This window comes from Typopeltis vanoorti, chromosome 20, assembly GCF_054136105.1.
Source record: "Typopeltis vanoorti isolate ZY-2024b chromosome 20, IOZ_Tvanoo_1.0, whole genome shotgun sequence".
Classification (NCBI taxonomy): domain Eukaryota; kingdom Metazoa; phylum Arthropoda; class Arachnida; order Uropygi; family Thelyphonidae; genus Typopeltis; species Typopeltis vanoorti.
In genome coordinates this window covers 105,226,100-105,242,936 of record NC_143568.1, presented here as the reverse complement: position 1 = coordinate 105,242,936, position 16,837 = coordinate 105,226,100, and the positions used below count along the sequence as shown (strand labels likewise).

The 16,837-nt window shown below is 35.3% G+C and overlaps 1 protein-coding gene across 3 annotated transcripts in view; it reads left to right on the top strand.

Annotated features, from left to right (window-relative positions):
- Positions 1–16,837, top strand: part of LOC150095746 (ras-related protein Rab-35-like) — an 81,287-nt gene that overhangs the window by 20,896 nt on the left and 43,554 nt on the right. For 2 of the 3 annotated variants that reach the window (XM_090410564.1, XM_090410563.1), the window contains exon 5: positions 6,349–6,473. In XM_090410564.1, the coding sequence (XP_090266690.1) occupies positions 6,349–6,473 (125 nt within the window). Of the gene's footprint in view, positions 1–6,348; positions 6,474–14,445; positions 14,584–16,837 lie in introns of those variants that run through there. The other variant, XM_090410565.1, reaches the window with a different exon arrangement.

The following is a 16,837-nucleotide window of genomic DNA, read 5'->3' as shown; positions in this document are numbered from 1 at the left end:
GAGTTCTGATTTTTTTATCCTTGCACACAACCTCACCACATGCCTCTCTGGCAGAATCAATCAATGTTTCCTTCAGAGTTTGCCACTGAATCTCCAAGGTTTGATTCCTGTTCTCAAACTATTTCATTTTCTTTTCAATAATATTTCTGTATTTTAGTCTACAGTTCACATCTGAGAGCTGCTCAACTTTTATTCACTTTAAAACTTTCTTACATGTTATTCTTTTCAATATGAAATTCAATTTTATCCTGCTCAAGACTAAATAGTGATCACTTCCAATTTCAAATCCTCTGTACACTCTGGTGTCCTGCACCAGGGAGAAAACATCACTATCAACAATAACATAGTCAATGAGACTTTTCTTATTCCTAGCCTCTTCTCTCCATGTGAATTTGTGCACATTTTAATGTTGGAACATGGTGTTAGTAATAACCAGTCCATGTCCTGAGCAGAAATCCAACAGATATTTGCCATTATTATTAGCTTTGCTCTTTTCTCCAAATTTTCCCAAAATATTTTTGTATGTCTCACAATCATTTCCTACTCTACTATTTAGATCCCCAACAAGACCAACTTTTCCTTTTTCATTGTGTCAGTTGCTTTTTCTAAAGCCTCAAAAAATTCCTCCACTTCTACCTTAGTAGAACCTTCTGTGGGACCATAGGCACAAATAAGTCTCATTGTCCAGTTCCCCATTCTCATATTTGCCCACATTACTCTACTTGAGACTGACTGCCATTCAAGAAGATTAGCCTCGTATTTTGTGTTGAATACTATGGCTACTCCTTCTTTTCCTTGATTGTTATTGCCTGAATATAACATTTTGTATTTATTGCTCAGAAAGATCTCACTAGTTTTGGTCTTTTTTGTTTCAGTCACCCCTATTATGTCGATCTGGTACTTATCTAATTCCTCAGCTAGCTCCATTTCTTTGCCATTCAGGCTTCTTACGTTGATAGTACCGATCTTTAACTCTGGTGATGTTGAGTTGGGGTTTATTTTCAGATTTGTTCCAGTAGCTGACTTTTCGCTGTTCGCCCTGGTTCCCTGGCGAAAACAACGGGGGCCTTGTTTAACCGGGCGACGCCCCAGCCGGCATGAAATTTTGTCATGTTGTACCATCATTTTTTATTTTGGTTTAACCAATAAGAATACAATTTGGTCGGCTAAATCCCAAATTGCCAGCCCATCCTCGTTCGTTCAGTATCAAAGTAGATACCCAACATGGTGCACCACAAGAGGGTGAGGATTGGACATTAGGTGAGAAGCCCTGGTCGGTTCTCCGCATTCCTTTAAAGGCTATGTGGAGGTCTCCTCTCAGTTATACAGCTTTGATCCTTAAGCACACCTTATTTTAGTTTTCTTCCAACAAATTCTATGGTGGGTATCTAAAGCATGGTCTGCCAGTCCAGAGTGGCTGTACTGGTGAAATTGGGATATAGTCTTTGTGTTCTGAAATCCTGATATTTGCTGTCCTGCCTGTTTGACCAAAGTAGGACAATTTGCAGCTGCAAGGGACCTGGTATACACCATGTAGGTCTAAGGGAAGTGGTTGGTCTTTGGTAGAGTGGATAAGGGATGCCAACTTTTTATATGGTCTGTAACAAGAAGAACGGTCATATTTTTTGAGGATATTGGTTATTTTCTCAGAGGTGCCCTGGATGTAGGGGATGGTGATAGATTTGGTAATCTTTATTGTGGAGGGAGAGGAGAGGGGTTGTGGTTTACTGGTTTTAGTATTTTTTGGATTTTTTGGGAGTTATAGCCATTAGCTAAGAAAGTGTTGTGGATGTGGTTTAGTTCAGTGGTTAGGGCCTTGTCATCTGAGCAGATTAATTTTGCCCTGTTATATCGTGTTTTTATAACCCCATATTGTTGTGAGGGGGGGGGGATTGCTGGTGAATGTATCTGCTAGTATGGGTGGGTTTTCTGTAAACAGAGAAAACCAAAGATCCATCAAGCTGGCGAGTGATTAAAGTGTCTAGGAAGGGGAGGGTGTTGGTTGTTTAAGTGTGTTAGGAAGGAGTGGAGTGTATCTGAGCCATGTGACCAAATAGCAAACACATCAATGAAGTAATGAGACGTCATAAAGAATCGTCCAAAGATCATGGCAGAGTGTATTATCTGAAAGCTCTTCCGGAAGAGCTTTCTGATACTTCCGGAAGAATCTCATGCGCTTTGGCAAGAAAAGAATTTGAAAATATGCGTAGTCGGCACTTGAAAAAATACGAAAACCTGATAAAGAATTCTACTTCCTTACCACAGCCACCACTCAACATTGTAGTCAACCTCTCGTCTGTAGTTTTAAAGCCTAAAGCACTCACCGTGGCCACAATTTCGCCCTAGCTCCTAAAAGAATACCTGCCGAGGAAATCATGATCCAAATAGAACGTGGGATTCGCAACCTTATTAACCATATTGCCAACAACGTCATACTGGATGTAGCTGGTGTTCTCACCAAAGCAGAACCTCCAAAAACCAACTTATCCAAAGACGAATATGCAGCCCTACTAGAAATGAAGAAAAACAAAAAAATAGTAATCACCAAATCGGATAAGGGAAATGCCACTGTGGTGCTCAATCAAAAGGAGTACAAAGGTAAGCTTAATGCTTTAGTACTAGACCGTACTACTTACCTCCCTATTGAATATAATCCTACCAGCTCTCAGATTAGAACTCTGCACAGACTCCTTAAGAAAGTCACTTCTTGGCCTGTGGAAGTCACTAACAAACTAAAACCTTATAACTCTAGACCCCCCCCCCCCCCCAAAAAAAAAAAAAAAAAAAAAATGTGCCATTATGTCCTATAGTGGATGGCATTGATTCCCCCACATATAAATTAGCCAAACATTTAGCCAAAACACTCACACTCTATACTGGCAACACACCATCACACATAAAAAAACTCAGCCCACTTTAAAGCCAGTATAGAAAACCTCTCACTCCGACACACTGACATAATGGTCAGTTTTAATGTCTCCTCCCTATTCACTAATGTCCCACTCAAAGAAACCCTAGAGCTCATCCAAGCCAAGTTTCCTCCCAATATCTCAGCCCTATTTCAGTTCACAATGAACTCAGGCTATTTCGTTTGGCAAGGAAAATTCTACAAACAGATAGAGGAGACATCCATGGGTTCACCACTTTCCCCACCCTTGGCCAATTTCTTTATGGAGACCTTTGAAGAGAAAGCCTTAAACTCCACCTGACAAAAACCCACTATTTGGCTTCGATACGTGGATGATGCGTTCGCTATTTGGCCACGTGGCTCAGATACACTCCACTCCTTCCTAACACACTTAAACAACCAACACCCCAGAGTCAGTTCACCTTAGAAAAAGAGGAAAACAACACCCCCCCCCCTACCTAGACACTTTGATCACTCGCCAGCTTGATGGATCTTTGGTTTTCTCTGTTTACAGAAAACCCACCCATACTGGCAGATACATTCACCAGCAATCTCACTCCCCCCCCCTCACAACAATATGGGGTTATAAAAACACTATATAACAGGGCAAAATTAATCTGCTCAGATGAAAAGGCCCTAACCACTGAACTAAACCACATCCACAACACTTTCTTAGCCAATGGCTATAACCCCCAAAAAATACTAAAACCAGTCAACCACAACCCCCCTCCTCCACAATAAAGATTACACCAAATCTATCACCATCCCCTACATCCCGGGCACCGCTGAGAAAATAACCAATATCCTCAAAAAATATGACCTTCTTCTTGTTACAGACCATATAAAAAGTTGGCATCCCTTATCCGCTCTACCAAAGACCAACCATTTCCCCTAGACCTACATGGTGTATACCAGGTCCCTTGCAGCTGCAAATTGTCCTACTTTGGTCAGAACACAAAGACTATATCCCAATTTCACCAGTACAGCCACTCTGGGCTGGCAGACCATGCCTTAGATACCCACCATAGAATTCGTTGGAAGAAAACTAAAATAATACACTGCAGCAAGTTTAAGTACGAAAGATTATTCAAGGAATCATCAGCAGCTCTAAAAAACATTCCAAACCTCAACAAATTTGGGTGCATGAAACTACCCCAAATTTGGGGGACTTACATTATGAGAACTTCAGCCAAGCACCAAAATTAGCCTGCCATATGGCACCATTAGAACTTTAGGAACAATATTAGTTTCTTGCCTTCTTCCTTATTTGCTTTTGTTAGTGCCTGCATGCACATACCGTTTTTTTATGTTCCTGAAGATGGCAACATGACGTTGCCGAAATATAGAAGTTATTCATTAAAGTTGCCTTTAATTAATATCCTTCATATGCGTTGTTAATTCAGTAAGCTAATTTACCAGTTATGGTTTTCTTGTAGTCATTTTTCAAAAGTTTGTCTAAAGTACGAGTGGAGGCATTCACACTGAACCTATTAAACATCAGGGAGGGAGAGAGGGGGCTGTTATCTTTTATCGATAGTAACAAAAGGAGATTTTTGTTGATAAGGAAAAATGTAGGAACTATATTGTATAATTTCAAGATCTTAGCAGTTGTCTTAAAGATGCCTGTGATGTTTGGGATAGGAACTTGCTGTACCGGTTCAGGGTTCTTGGGTGTAAGCTTATAAGTTTCCAGGATGCATTTAAACTTCCTTGAGGTAAAGCCATTTTGTAGTATTATACATTGAATGATGCTCAGTTCGTCTTTCTTTTAAGGTTTTCAATGGTCAGCATTCATAGTTGAAGAATTTATGGAGACAAAAATTAATTGCTTTACTCATTATTAAGAAAATAACACTTGATGGTTTGCCTCTCTCTCTCTCTCTCTGTATCAAGGTCATCATCAGGAAAACATACATATGTACAGGACACAAGCTACATGATGCTACAGAGAAGTAAGATAAATCTAAATGCTTTGTTAATCATTTACCTTTGGCTGATCTCTGGTGAAAAAAAAATAATAATAAATAAAATATATATATATAAAAATATAAATTAATTAAAAAATTAAAATTTTTAATACATATCAGTATAATAATATACAGATAATACAAAAAAAATCTCTAAATAAGTAAAAAACTTTATTTTTATTCAGTATAATATGGATGAAAATAGGAATATATATTATACAAGGGTGTGCTGAAAACTTGTGATGATCACCATGAAGGAATTGAGATAGAACCATGTAACTTCCACTTATTCTACATATTCCCCACAAAGTGTTTTGCACTTGTTATCACACTGCTGCATCATTTGCAGTCCTCTGAGAAAAAAGTTTTTTTCTTTGTTGTACAAACCAGTCCTCAGCTACAGATATGACTTCATCAACTGTGGTAAATTTTGCTCCTTTCAAGTGTCTCTTTAAATTTGGGAATAGGAAATAGTCAGATGGGACCAGGTCTGGTGAATAAGGTGAGTGAGACAGACATTGAAAGCCCAAGTTGTGTATTGTCTGTTGGGTTTCATTAGCAGTGTGAGTAGGTGCATTGTCCTGCAAAAGCAACATGCCTCTGCTCAGTTTTCCATGGCATTTTTTCCTTCAGTACGTCATTCAGAGCTGTTGAATAAACTGCTGCTGTAATAGTTTCACCCTTTTGAGGTACTTGGTAAGGATTTCACCATTCCAAATCCCAAAAGACAATGGCAAGAACCTTTTGTGTCTCCATTCCATTGACTGTTGTTTGGTCTCTGGGTCATAGCGTTGAAGCCATGTTTCATCAATAGTCACAATACAAGCCAAAAAATTTGCACCTGATTTCTCAAAATAACCCAAGAATCCCTTGAGATGACAGCAGACATTCTCTCTTTTGGTCATTTAAACATTTGGGGACCTACTTCGCTGAGAGCTTCTGCATATCAAGATATTGGTAGATAATGACCCCAACTTGTTCCCTGGATATCCCCCAGGGTCTTTGCAATGTTTTTTGCTGGTATTTGTCTACTATCGATGATCATGGCATGCACTGTATTGATGTTTTCAGGTGCACCGTGGCAGGTCTTTCTGACCTTGGAGCATCTGTTATCTCAGAATGCCCAGTTTTAAACTTGGTTACCCATCTGGCAACTGTTGGATATGCTAGGGCACAGTCTTCTAAAGTCTCACACAAAGTTTGGTGAATCTCAGTTGCAGACTTGCATCATGAAAAACTTGTTGACAGCCCACACATCTGTGTTTTTGAATTTCTTCAAAACATGTCTTCTTATATATTCTAAAAGAAAAAGAACATATTACAATTTGATGAAACACGGGATTAAACCCTTTAATCCCATGTTTCATCAAATTGTAATTTGATGAAACACGGTTTAATCCCCTTCCCCCATATAAACTATTATGTGATCCTTCCCCTGGAACATAGTTTTTATCATTTTTACTTTCTTCCTAGTTGGTAATAAAAATGATGATCCTGATAAAAAAATTGTGTGCACAGAAGATGCCCAACGATTTGCTGATCAGATGGGGATTCTGCTATTTGAAACAAGTGCAAAAGAAAACATTAATGTTGAGGAGGTAAGACTCTTTCAGAAGTATTGATTAATATCACTTTGTATTTATCAATGTTATTCATTCAATTTCATTTTTTTTCTTTATTGTATTTTGTTATAAAGAAACAGTACTGTACAGATTAGTAGTACTTGCAGGACCATAAATTTACTAAAATAAATTGTTCATAAAATTATCTTTTGTTATTAAGTTTCAGTGGGGATGAAATCAGTTTATATACATGTAATGCTCGAGTATTTGGCCATACTTAACTGATAAAACTTAAATTCATATACATCAGATCATTTTTGATTTGATGAAAATCACAGAATAGCTGGTCCAAGACCAATCAGTGATTTTGATTGGTATCTGGAGAGGAGAGTATGGCAGATAACTGTCACCATATCATATCATGGTCCCTAACTCTAGCCAATAAGCACATCAGTGCTGTGTGTGTGTGTATATGATGCGGGTGAGGATTGAGAAAGAAGTTTATTGAAAACTTTTCTTCAAAACTTTTTATTGAGAAATTGTAGTTTGGGAATACTTCATGAAGAAGGCTGTTTCATTAAACAGAAGTAGATGAAATCAAAGAGGAGAAGCGTTTCAGTGTGTTTGCAGTTGTACTGACAAGGAATGCTGGACAGCTGATGTTCTTGTTTTAACAGGCCCAACAGAAAGCGAAGGAATGATGTTTGTAGGAGCAGTGACCGTTGAAGCACCCCTAAAACAGACATAGTGCTGAAACATTGCATCTGTGAGAAAGAGGTTGAAGTGAGTCAACTCTTCAACTTCTGGGATCATCTGTGAGCCTTATTACTCTCCTCTGGATAGCACTGATAATATTTAGAGAATTTTGGTTAACCACCATCCAAAATGTGTGAGCGGTATTCTAAGGATGGGCAGATTTGTATAGTTAGTAGCTGAGTGGGTGAAAAATAGCGTCTTCAGTGGAAGAGAATGCTTAGTTTTTTAGATATGAGGAAGCCACTGGTGTGATGTGTTTATGCCAGGAGAGGCTGAGAGTAAATGTTAGTCAAAGGAGAAAGGTGTGATCCTCTGGTGATTTGCAGATTTGCATATTACTGAGGGTAAGGGCAGGCAAGCTAAGATCCCTTCTGTGAGAAAAAAAAGGCAAGACCAGATTGTCCTCATCCTATTGAAGGATGATATGGAGATTAGTGTTTAAAGCACTGCTTGAGATGGCTGAATGCTACTTAGTTTGTTAAATAGGCAGGATGATTGGAGATCGTCATCAGCAGAGCTGTGAATAGGATTAGTGGTGATTAAGAATACATGATTTATGTATAGGGGAAAGAGGGTGGGTGATAGAACAGAGTTCTGAAGCATTTCTGCATTCATGAACAGAGGGAGCCATCCACTGCGGCATGCAGTAAATGACCAGAAAGAAAACTGGCTACTGAATTACAGAGGGTAGCAGATAGATCAAAGCCCTGTGGTCAAAAGCCACTGAACTCACCTACTTTTGCCACACTTTTTAGCATACATTTTGGGACTAGAATCCCCCTCCCCCCCAATAAAGAAGAAAATACTAAATGTCCCCTTCAGATTCTCCTCCCCTCTTCTCTAATACACAAGACCACAGCAAACTATTCTACACTTTCAAGGTACATCATAAAAATATATTCAGAGTGCTTAAACGAATATACACCACATTTAATCCATATATCAAACTAGCAACCCTCATCCATTCACAGGACAAATTCTCTCCTTTATTACATTCAAGAGCATGTGTGGTGACCTGTATTTATGACTTAGCTTACACTGGATAAAAAGGAAAATCTGTTGACATCTACCTCAGAGAACATAAGAAATACATTTGGATTCATCATTATGGCAATTTGACTAGCAGACCATGTTTCACCCCTGTCATTAGATGGGAAAAAAACCTAAGCACTATACAGAAGTCATCACAAGTCAGAGAGGCTGTTTTTGGAATCAGCAGCAGCTTTACATTAAGTATGGCTGTATCAATTTACCAACATTTTGGGAGACAGTCATTTTAAGATCTAATTAATACTCATAACTTCTCTTTATCTAAAAACAGATAGTACCAATTAAAACTTCAGTTCTTTGAAGTCTATTACAGTTTTAAACTGTTCCTTCTATTAATTGTTGTTGCTGGAATACTATGCCAAAATGTTTGTGCTCTGAAGCTGCCAGGTATAAAACCAGCAAAATATCAGCAGCTGAGTAAATAAATGTATTTATTTTCTTATTATTGTATTGTGTTGTGCATTAAAACTGTTATAAAAATTCAGCATAATTCAGCTTCAACTCCTTTCTATATACTGTACATGATACTCTCAAGGGCATGCCATACATAGCATAGAGATTTAGATGCTCCTCTATTTGAGGGCAACAGTAAATTTGTTCTATAAGCCAGCAGCTTGATAGCATATAAGACTGAACCTAATGGCAACACACTAGGAGGAGTCCTGATCAGCTGGTGCATACTTCTGTTTCCACTTGTTCTACAAGACCATACCTGGAAGGAGATTGAATACTGTGATATGTGGAAGAAATGATGAGGTTATTTTATGCCAAGGCAGTTGGATGCAATGTGTGAGTGATATATCCAAAAAGGTGTTTCCTCTCGATATGCATTGGTATATTTGTACTCTTATTCAACTTGGCCAATAGTAACAAACACACACAAAAAAAATTGTGTCACTTGTGTTTAAAAAAAATAAAAAATAAGCAAAGCTGGTATGGTATGATTTCCTAAAAGTCATCTGAATAAATTTATGTGGAATAAGAGAGAAATTAGTCAAAGTACTAAATTAGCTATATACACCAGTGTTTCAAACGAATTTTAACTTATGGATCTGAGAGCTGTGTTAGAAATAAAACTCTTGATCAAAGGTTGGAGACCACAGATATGAGAGTCCTGAGAAAGATTAAAGGCATAAACAGATGGCAGCAATATCATTAAAAACGAGGATATTAGGAAAGAATTTGACATTGTTAGCATTCAGGAATGTGTTAAACTAATCTCAGGTGGTATGGCTACTTAAACAGAATGGGAGAGGAAAGATTAACTAAACAAGTGTTTTTTGTCAGGATGGCAGGAAAGAGACCAAGTTGTAGGTGGATTGATACAGTAAAAACTGCCCTAGAAAACAGAAATATAAGATCTGATAATATTGGAATGTTGACAAATAGCAGGCTAATTTGTCTAGATAGAGGACATAATAATAGAGGAAAATTGTTGATAGGAAGTTAGTAATGATGTAACTTTTCATGTAGTGCTATCATAAGATCTTGTACATCCCCCCCCTCCCTGAGGGTATATGTCAGGAATTTGATGATGATGAATCAAAAGAAAGAAAAAATGTACATCCACTTTACCAGCATTCATGGCATAAATGGTGTGTATTACCACTTTGATTCAGACCTTATTTCCTGTTTTTCACAGAACCATAAATAGTAAGTATGATAATTAACCCTTGTGGGGAAAGGAAGAATCACCATCCACTTTTTTTTTTAATATATCTTTATATCTTTCCTGAATTCTGAAAATCGCCCTTAACCTCCCAAACGGCCAGGACATCTATAGACGTCCAGCTAAATCTGGATATGATTCAGCCCACCTCTTTAAAGAACCAGGATAAAAAGTGCAATTTGACCGTCCTGTCCATTAGAAGGTGTGATAAACCCTCGCACTGAAGAGAATGGTTAATCGGATTATGTCATGTGCGTAGCTACCTCTCAGTTGCCTATAACAAAAAACGCATATCCTTGTTCTGTGCTGGGTAACTGGATTTTAGTTATATAGGATAGACTAAAAATAGAGAAATTATTTATATTTTTGTTTTCTCTTTTTATTGTACAATACAATTTTAATTTCTGGACAAAATAAAGATCTTGCATAATTTCTTCACTTAAATATTGCCTTACCTTGGAGAACCAATTTAATTTTTAATTTTTTGAGCTAATTTTTTTCTAATCACTTTCTAGACAAAACATTTTGCTTTGTTCTCAAAGAAATTAATTCACGATAATTATTTGAAATATTCTTTTAAAAAAAGAAAAGAAAACCGGCTGCCGACGTTCCAGATTATATTATTTTTATTTTTGTACAAAACCATCAAAATCGAATAATACTTCACAGATTTCCTTTAGGACACACTGGAGCAACTTTGCTTTATAGAGAATAACATGAAATTCTTTAATCATATCACTAAATTTGTTCTTTATATTATATAGTAATCTACTGTTCTTTGTACTTTTGCTTTCTTGGTTTCCCTGTATAATCGGTCTTTATAGAATGAAATAAACAGTTATTATTTAAATTGATATGTATATATTTTCTGCTAGTTTATATATTTTTTGCCAATTTTAATATAAGTGATACTTTTGCGTATATTCTCTAATACAAAATATGTATATGTGCATGCATCAAATGTGAAATTTCATATTTTCACAATAGAAATGAACTTTATTTTGACTTTGATAGCATCACTCCCCCTCCCATTGCAACATTACCAGACACCTGAAAACTTTTATGAAACATAGGTACAGTTTTTATTTCTTTCGTGATTTTTCCATAATAACTGTTCCCATAACGTTTATTTTTTTCAATACAGAAACTAAGTTTTGATTATTATAAATTTGCAAATTATAAATAAGAAAATATACATATTATTTCCCTATTATTATAAATCAGGAAGTTATGTGACGTTGGCTAATAGGGGAAATTAATATTTAAAAACACTGTCATCCTACAAATGCAATATCAAAATATGCTTCGAATGTCTGCTAATCAATCAGAAAGATGGAAAAACAGAACAAGGAATTTCTGCCTGTAAAATATTCAGTTATTGCGCAAGGTACTTTAGTGTGCTGCCTTCTGGGCATGTTCTTTTGATCTAGTTCCCAGTGTGTGTGTGTGTGGGGAGGGGAGGGGAGTTAGTAATCTCCATTAGTCTACAACTTGTTACTGGGCAAGAAAGGAATATTAGAAAGTATACCCAATATACAATTCATTTGTGAGATGGCAAGCAGCAGCAGCAATAGCAGTAATTTTTTTCAAGATAATTATCAAATAATTTAGAATTTTTCGATAATAAAAGTGAAGCTGATCACTATAAATAAAGAAATCATTTTTGGCATAAATACTTCATCAGCCTATAAAAGAAATGTCAGTTTTACTGTGTTAGGATATCTGAACAACAGAAAACGAAACAAGACATTCTTGCTTGAGGCAATTTAGTGCGACTTCTTGGAAATTTTCTGTCTTGTGTTTCTCAAAAGAGTAATCTATGACTTAGCTTTTCCTCTAGGTAAGAGGATTATTGTCCAGCATTTCTAAGACGTATTTCAGAAATAGAAGTAGTAATATTTAGATTTTTTTAAAAAAAAAGAAACAGGAATAACACAATTGAAATTTCTTTGTGTGGTATACAGTTTTACATGTTGAAAATACAGCATAGTATTTCTAAATCTTAGAATAATTTCAGCAGACTGCTGATTTCAGATTCAAAGAAAGAGTACAGAATTAGAAGCTTCGATATACAACAATATTATTGCTTTATTTCTTTTGCCAAAACGGTAAACTGAAATAAGAGATTTTGAATACCGTCTGAAAGCTTTCAAAGCTGTAGAAATTTAAAGTAGTTATGCAACTCAGTTTCAGGACAGGAGGGGGGGGTTGCAGTAAAAAATCCTAAAAATGAGCATACATTTTTAATCATTCTACACAGGATATCCTTCCTATTATATTTTCAACATATCTACAGTGGTTAAGCACTGGATATTATAGTAATGTGCATCCTACAAAAAAAAAAAAAACCCTCCTTTGCAATTTTCAGCAAAAGTCTCTGATAAAATACCATTAGGTATAAATTTTTGATACTACGATACAATATCGGAAACCGAGTAATGCAGTTTATAATCATTTGTTGTTCATAAAAAAAAAAAAAAAAAAACAATCTTTCCTGAAATTGAAATGTGACAATCCATATAAAGTTATTTTGCAAAGAAAGAAAGCAAAATATCATATTTATTTCACTAAATGTTATTTAAAAATATAAATATTTGACAAAATATTTTAAATGTAAACAGACATTTGAAAATTCGCGAAAAAGAATCTATATTGTCAGTAAAGTGGAGCAAATTAACTATTACTAAAGTATATTCATTGCAAAAGCTGATCTATGGTCATTTCAGGATTGATTATTTATTTTGGCAGATGTGAAACTTCTATTTTTGGAAAGAGACACATTAAATAAATTGTTTAGCAAAAAAAAAAAAAAACGATCAAATACCAAGTACAGTGAAGAAAATTCGAAGTAACAGAGTACATGTAAAGACAAGTGACACAAAAGTCGCTCGACCACAGTTAATCCGCTAATGGCTCTCAAATCACCGTTAAGGATCAACAGTGGAGGAGGGTAAATACTTGATAAAAGATAGAATGCCAATGAAGTTTTGATCCATGAAAAAGTCTGGGGTAGTCTTGCTATTTCATCCACCTTGGTCGGTAAGAGGGTTAATGCTTTGATTTCTTATGCCAAAAGTTTGGGCGTAGATGAATTTGGGCAGAATTGCCCAAATGATGAATTTATCTTTTTTTGGTGATGACAGTGTCCACACAACTCCACCTAGCTTCTTTTTTTACCATTTTCTGTAACCAAGCTAATACAAATTGCTTATTAACAGAATAGTAGCAACCTCTCCATTCACACAATATTCTTGATCCTTTTCTTTAACAGTTCCAAGTATGACATAGGTCATGTCTCCTCTCAGTAACTCTGATCACCCATAACCTTGTACAAGTTTCCTCTCTTTAAATAGTGCTCATCCCTTCTTTCCTTAGTTGGGATCATATGGATTTGGCACGATTTTTCCTCCCAGACACTTGAGTTTTTCACCCTGCAAAATAAACCCGCCATAAGAACACGTGCACCTCATATCCTGAGTTACTTTGGCTGTAAATCTAAAACAACAAGCCTTCTATCCCTTGCAAAAAACTGGGTGCAACCTCTGTACTGTTTGACCTTTGCTATCCTTGCACCAGTAAACCACAAACCAACACATCAGTCAGTAGTCTCTGTTCATGTGTGTCCAGTGCTCTCTCTTTCTCTTCTTCCCTCCTTTATTCAGATGGCACTATTGTAACAACACCTAAAGACAAGACTGACCTATTGGCATCATTCTATTCCTTCATCTACACCAGAAATGTTCAGCATATGGCAGAAAGATAATAATAAAATCTTAAATACCAAAAAAAAGTCTTCTAGTCTTCTAATAGTGTCTTCCTCCTCCAAATTTTATTCAGAAGATATAATGAAGAACTAACAACCATCCTGCATCATATCCATACTTTTTGATACTCAGCTGGCATCTGCTTCATAGTATGAAAGCAGCCCATGCAAAAAAAAAAAAAAAATGTGGGTGGTGAGGAGATATGTTGTCCTTACTTGAGTTCTATAAAATAATGGAGAGGATCACTAACCATCAGCTTCTTTATCAGGAATTTAATGAAATTTGTTATTTAGGATGTCTATTAAAATTTGTAAATTTTAATAGACATCCTAAATAAATTAGTAAAGATCACAATTTCAGTCACGAACTATCACAGTGAGTTTTGACCATATCTGAACACAAGTCAAGAAGTGGTCTTATAAAGTGGAAGAATAACTTCTTTATTTCCCTTACACATTTTCCTCTATCTTGTATATAGATTAGTAGGAGGTGTGTGTGTGTGCATTCATACACGTTTCAGATCTCATTTCCAATTGGAAGTGCCTAAAAGTTGATGGATATTTGTGAATTATATAACTAGGTCTTATTAAAATCAAATTTGAAGCTATCAAGGCTTTTGTGGCATGGTTGATCAACCCTCAAATATAGTTTTCAGAATTTGAAAATAGTTATAAAAACAAAAACAGTTCATTTTTGGATTAGGTTGAATTTGCAGTGAGAACTGACTTTTAATCCTGGAAGAATAATTTTGTGAATGGTCTTGTTTCAGGATGGTGACTATGACTACAGCAGAAGAGATGATTGATTACTGAGTGGTCACTTTGTTAAAGTATGTCATAAAGATGAAAATGATATGGTACCAGGTGGCGATAGAATATAAGAAAAAATGGAAACAGATGAACTGGAGCTGCTGTTAATAAGGTAGGTGGATTGGATGAGCTATCATCATGTGTTTTAAGAAAATATGTGAAGAGTTGATAACCTTTAAGCTGATTGTTTAATGACAATCTTGACACTGGAAAACCCCAAGGAATGGAGTGAAGATAAGATTGTATGATTGTTCAAAATAGATAAATTACAGACCAGATTTTATTTCGAAAGCGACATTTAATAGTTTGCCATGCAGCAAGTTGGAGATTAATTAATTGCTTACTTATATAGTTATTGTCAAGTTAGGATTTAAGCTTGGGTTTTTTTACCATTGGTTTTGGTTTGCTGTAGATAATTTTCCAATGTTTATTTATTTTTTTTTTTTGAAAGATGGTTGGGATGGTATTGCAAGGAATGAGTTGGGAGTACTGAACTACCAGTGCTGCCTTTTCTTTCCATTTGCAGGATAAGATGTAGCCCAGTAAACTAGAACGGTACAACAAAACCAGAAATACATCACAAGAGGAACTCGAATGCAAAGTTAAGATTTCATGTGATCCTGTGGGAACTTATTTGGATTACAAAGTCCTCTTCCCTGTACTATTTGGTAGGAAATTGGTGATTTTACCACTGTATTGCTGTTGTAAATGCCACTCAAATCAAACAAAATTCTCATTTACAAATATCAAAGTGAGTTCATAATTTTATTTACTTTTTTTTTGTGAATATTATATAGCAAAGTTGTTCTCCATTTAATTTGTATTCTGTACTTGTCATGCATAAAAGAGAAAAGTAACTGTACTTAATTGAAAAGAAGGGAAGAGAAGACAGTCTCTTAGTCTTTCATTTCTAAAAGTTTGGAGGTATACTACTTTTGAGGCTTTATTTATATAATAAATAATATAAATAAAGCTGGCCTTTTTTTTAAAGTTGAATGCATAACTAACATCATAAACTGTAACCAAAATCTGAATTAATTGGATTAAACATAATCAAAGATGAAGTAGTAATAATAATCAGTTTGGGTCAGTACTTGGTCAATACTTTAGGATTTTTTAAATAGGAATATTATATATCTTTGGAGGTGCAGAAGGGAGGTTGTTTAGAACAGTTTTGTTTTATATAATTTTTACTCTCACTAACCCCATTGCTATTATTTAAAAATAAATTCAGTATACGATAGCAATACAAAACAAATTATTCCTTTGGTCCCTTCAAGTTAGTATAATAAGAGTCTACTGCACTTACATTTTATAATGTAGGCGTAAACTTTTTTTTTTTTTTATATAAAAGAATTATATTATGATATTTCTGGATGTTGCAGAAGTGTTCAACAGAATGCTTGCTTTTCATACAAATTTCTCCTGATTGGCTCATCTGTCCTATATATATATATATATATATATAGGCCACTGGAGTAGATAATTTATTATATACTTAGTTTCTTTAGGATTGAAAATATTTTCTTCATGGCTGTGAATACCACTTTCAACTTATGCTGTTTGAGAATCATGACTATTTTCCTAACATTTTTTAAAAATTTCTTAATGTATGGCATCATGATGTTGAGCTTCCTCCACGTTTACCAGGCTTTCCTTAGTCTGAAGAATTATATTTCAAATAAAGTTATGTGATCGGTGTACGTACCCCTTTACATTTTGTTTACTAGAAATTTACATTGGTATAACTAAAAGGACTTAACTTTGAGTGGTTGTACTAGTCAGGAATTCTATGTTTTCTGGGAAAAGTAAAGGAGTGGGAGACGAGGTAAGGGGATGTTTAGGGCAAGATGCTCTAGAATGTTTTTTTTTCAAATCCTTCATCAGATTTGACCAAAAGAAAACATTGTTATTTAATAGTTTGCACCAATCAGAAAACATTTCATTGGTTCTAACCATCTCAGGATTATTGAGGATATCTCTTATAAAAGAGCCATCGACATCATAACGAATAGCATATTCCTAGGTAATACCTATTCTGTAAATCTCCTTTGGCAAGTTACAGAGCATGTCAAGTAATAAATCAATGCAAAATTTTAGACATTAATCAACTACAAGTGTTTGAATAAAAATAACAAAAAAAGCTTAAAAGTGAACTTCTATAATATATGCACTAAAATAAAACAGTAAATTTTAATTACATGGTGAATTCTCATTATTCTAACTTTTATGCTAACGAAAGCATAAATGTTAGAATAATTTTATGAAATTATTCTAACATTTATGAATAAATGTTAGAATAATTCCTGAATCAAACCTGGAATATTTTATGCTAATACTTCTAGGTAAGAA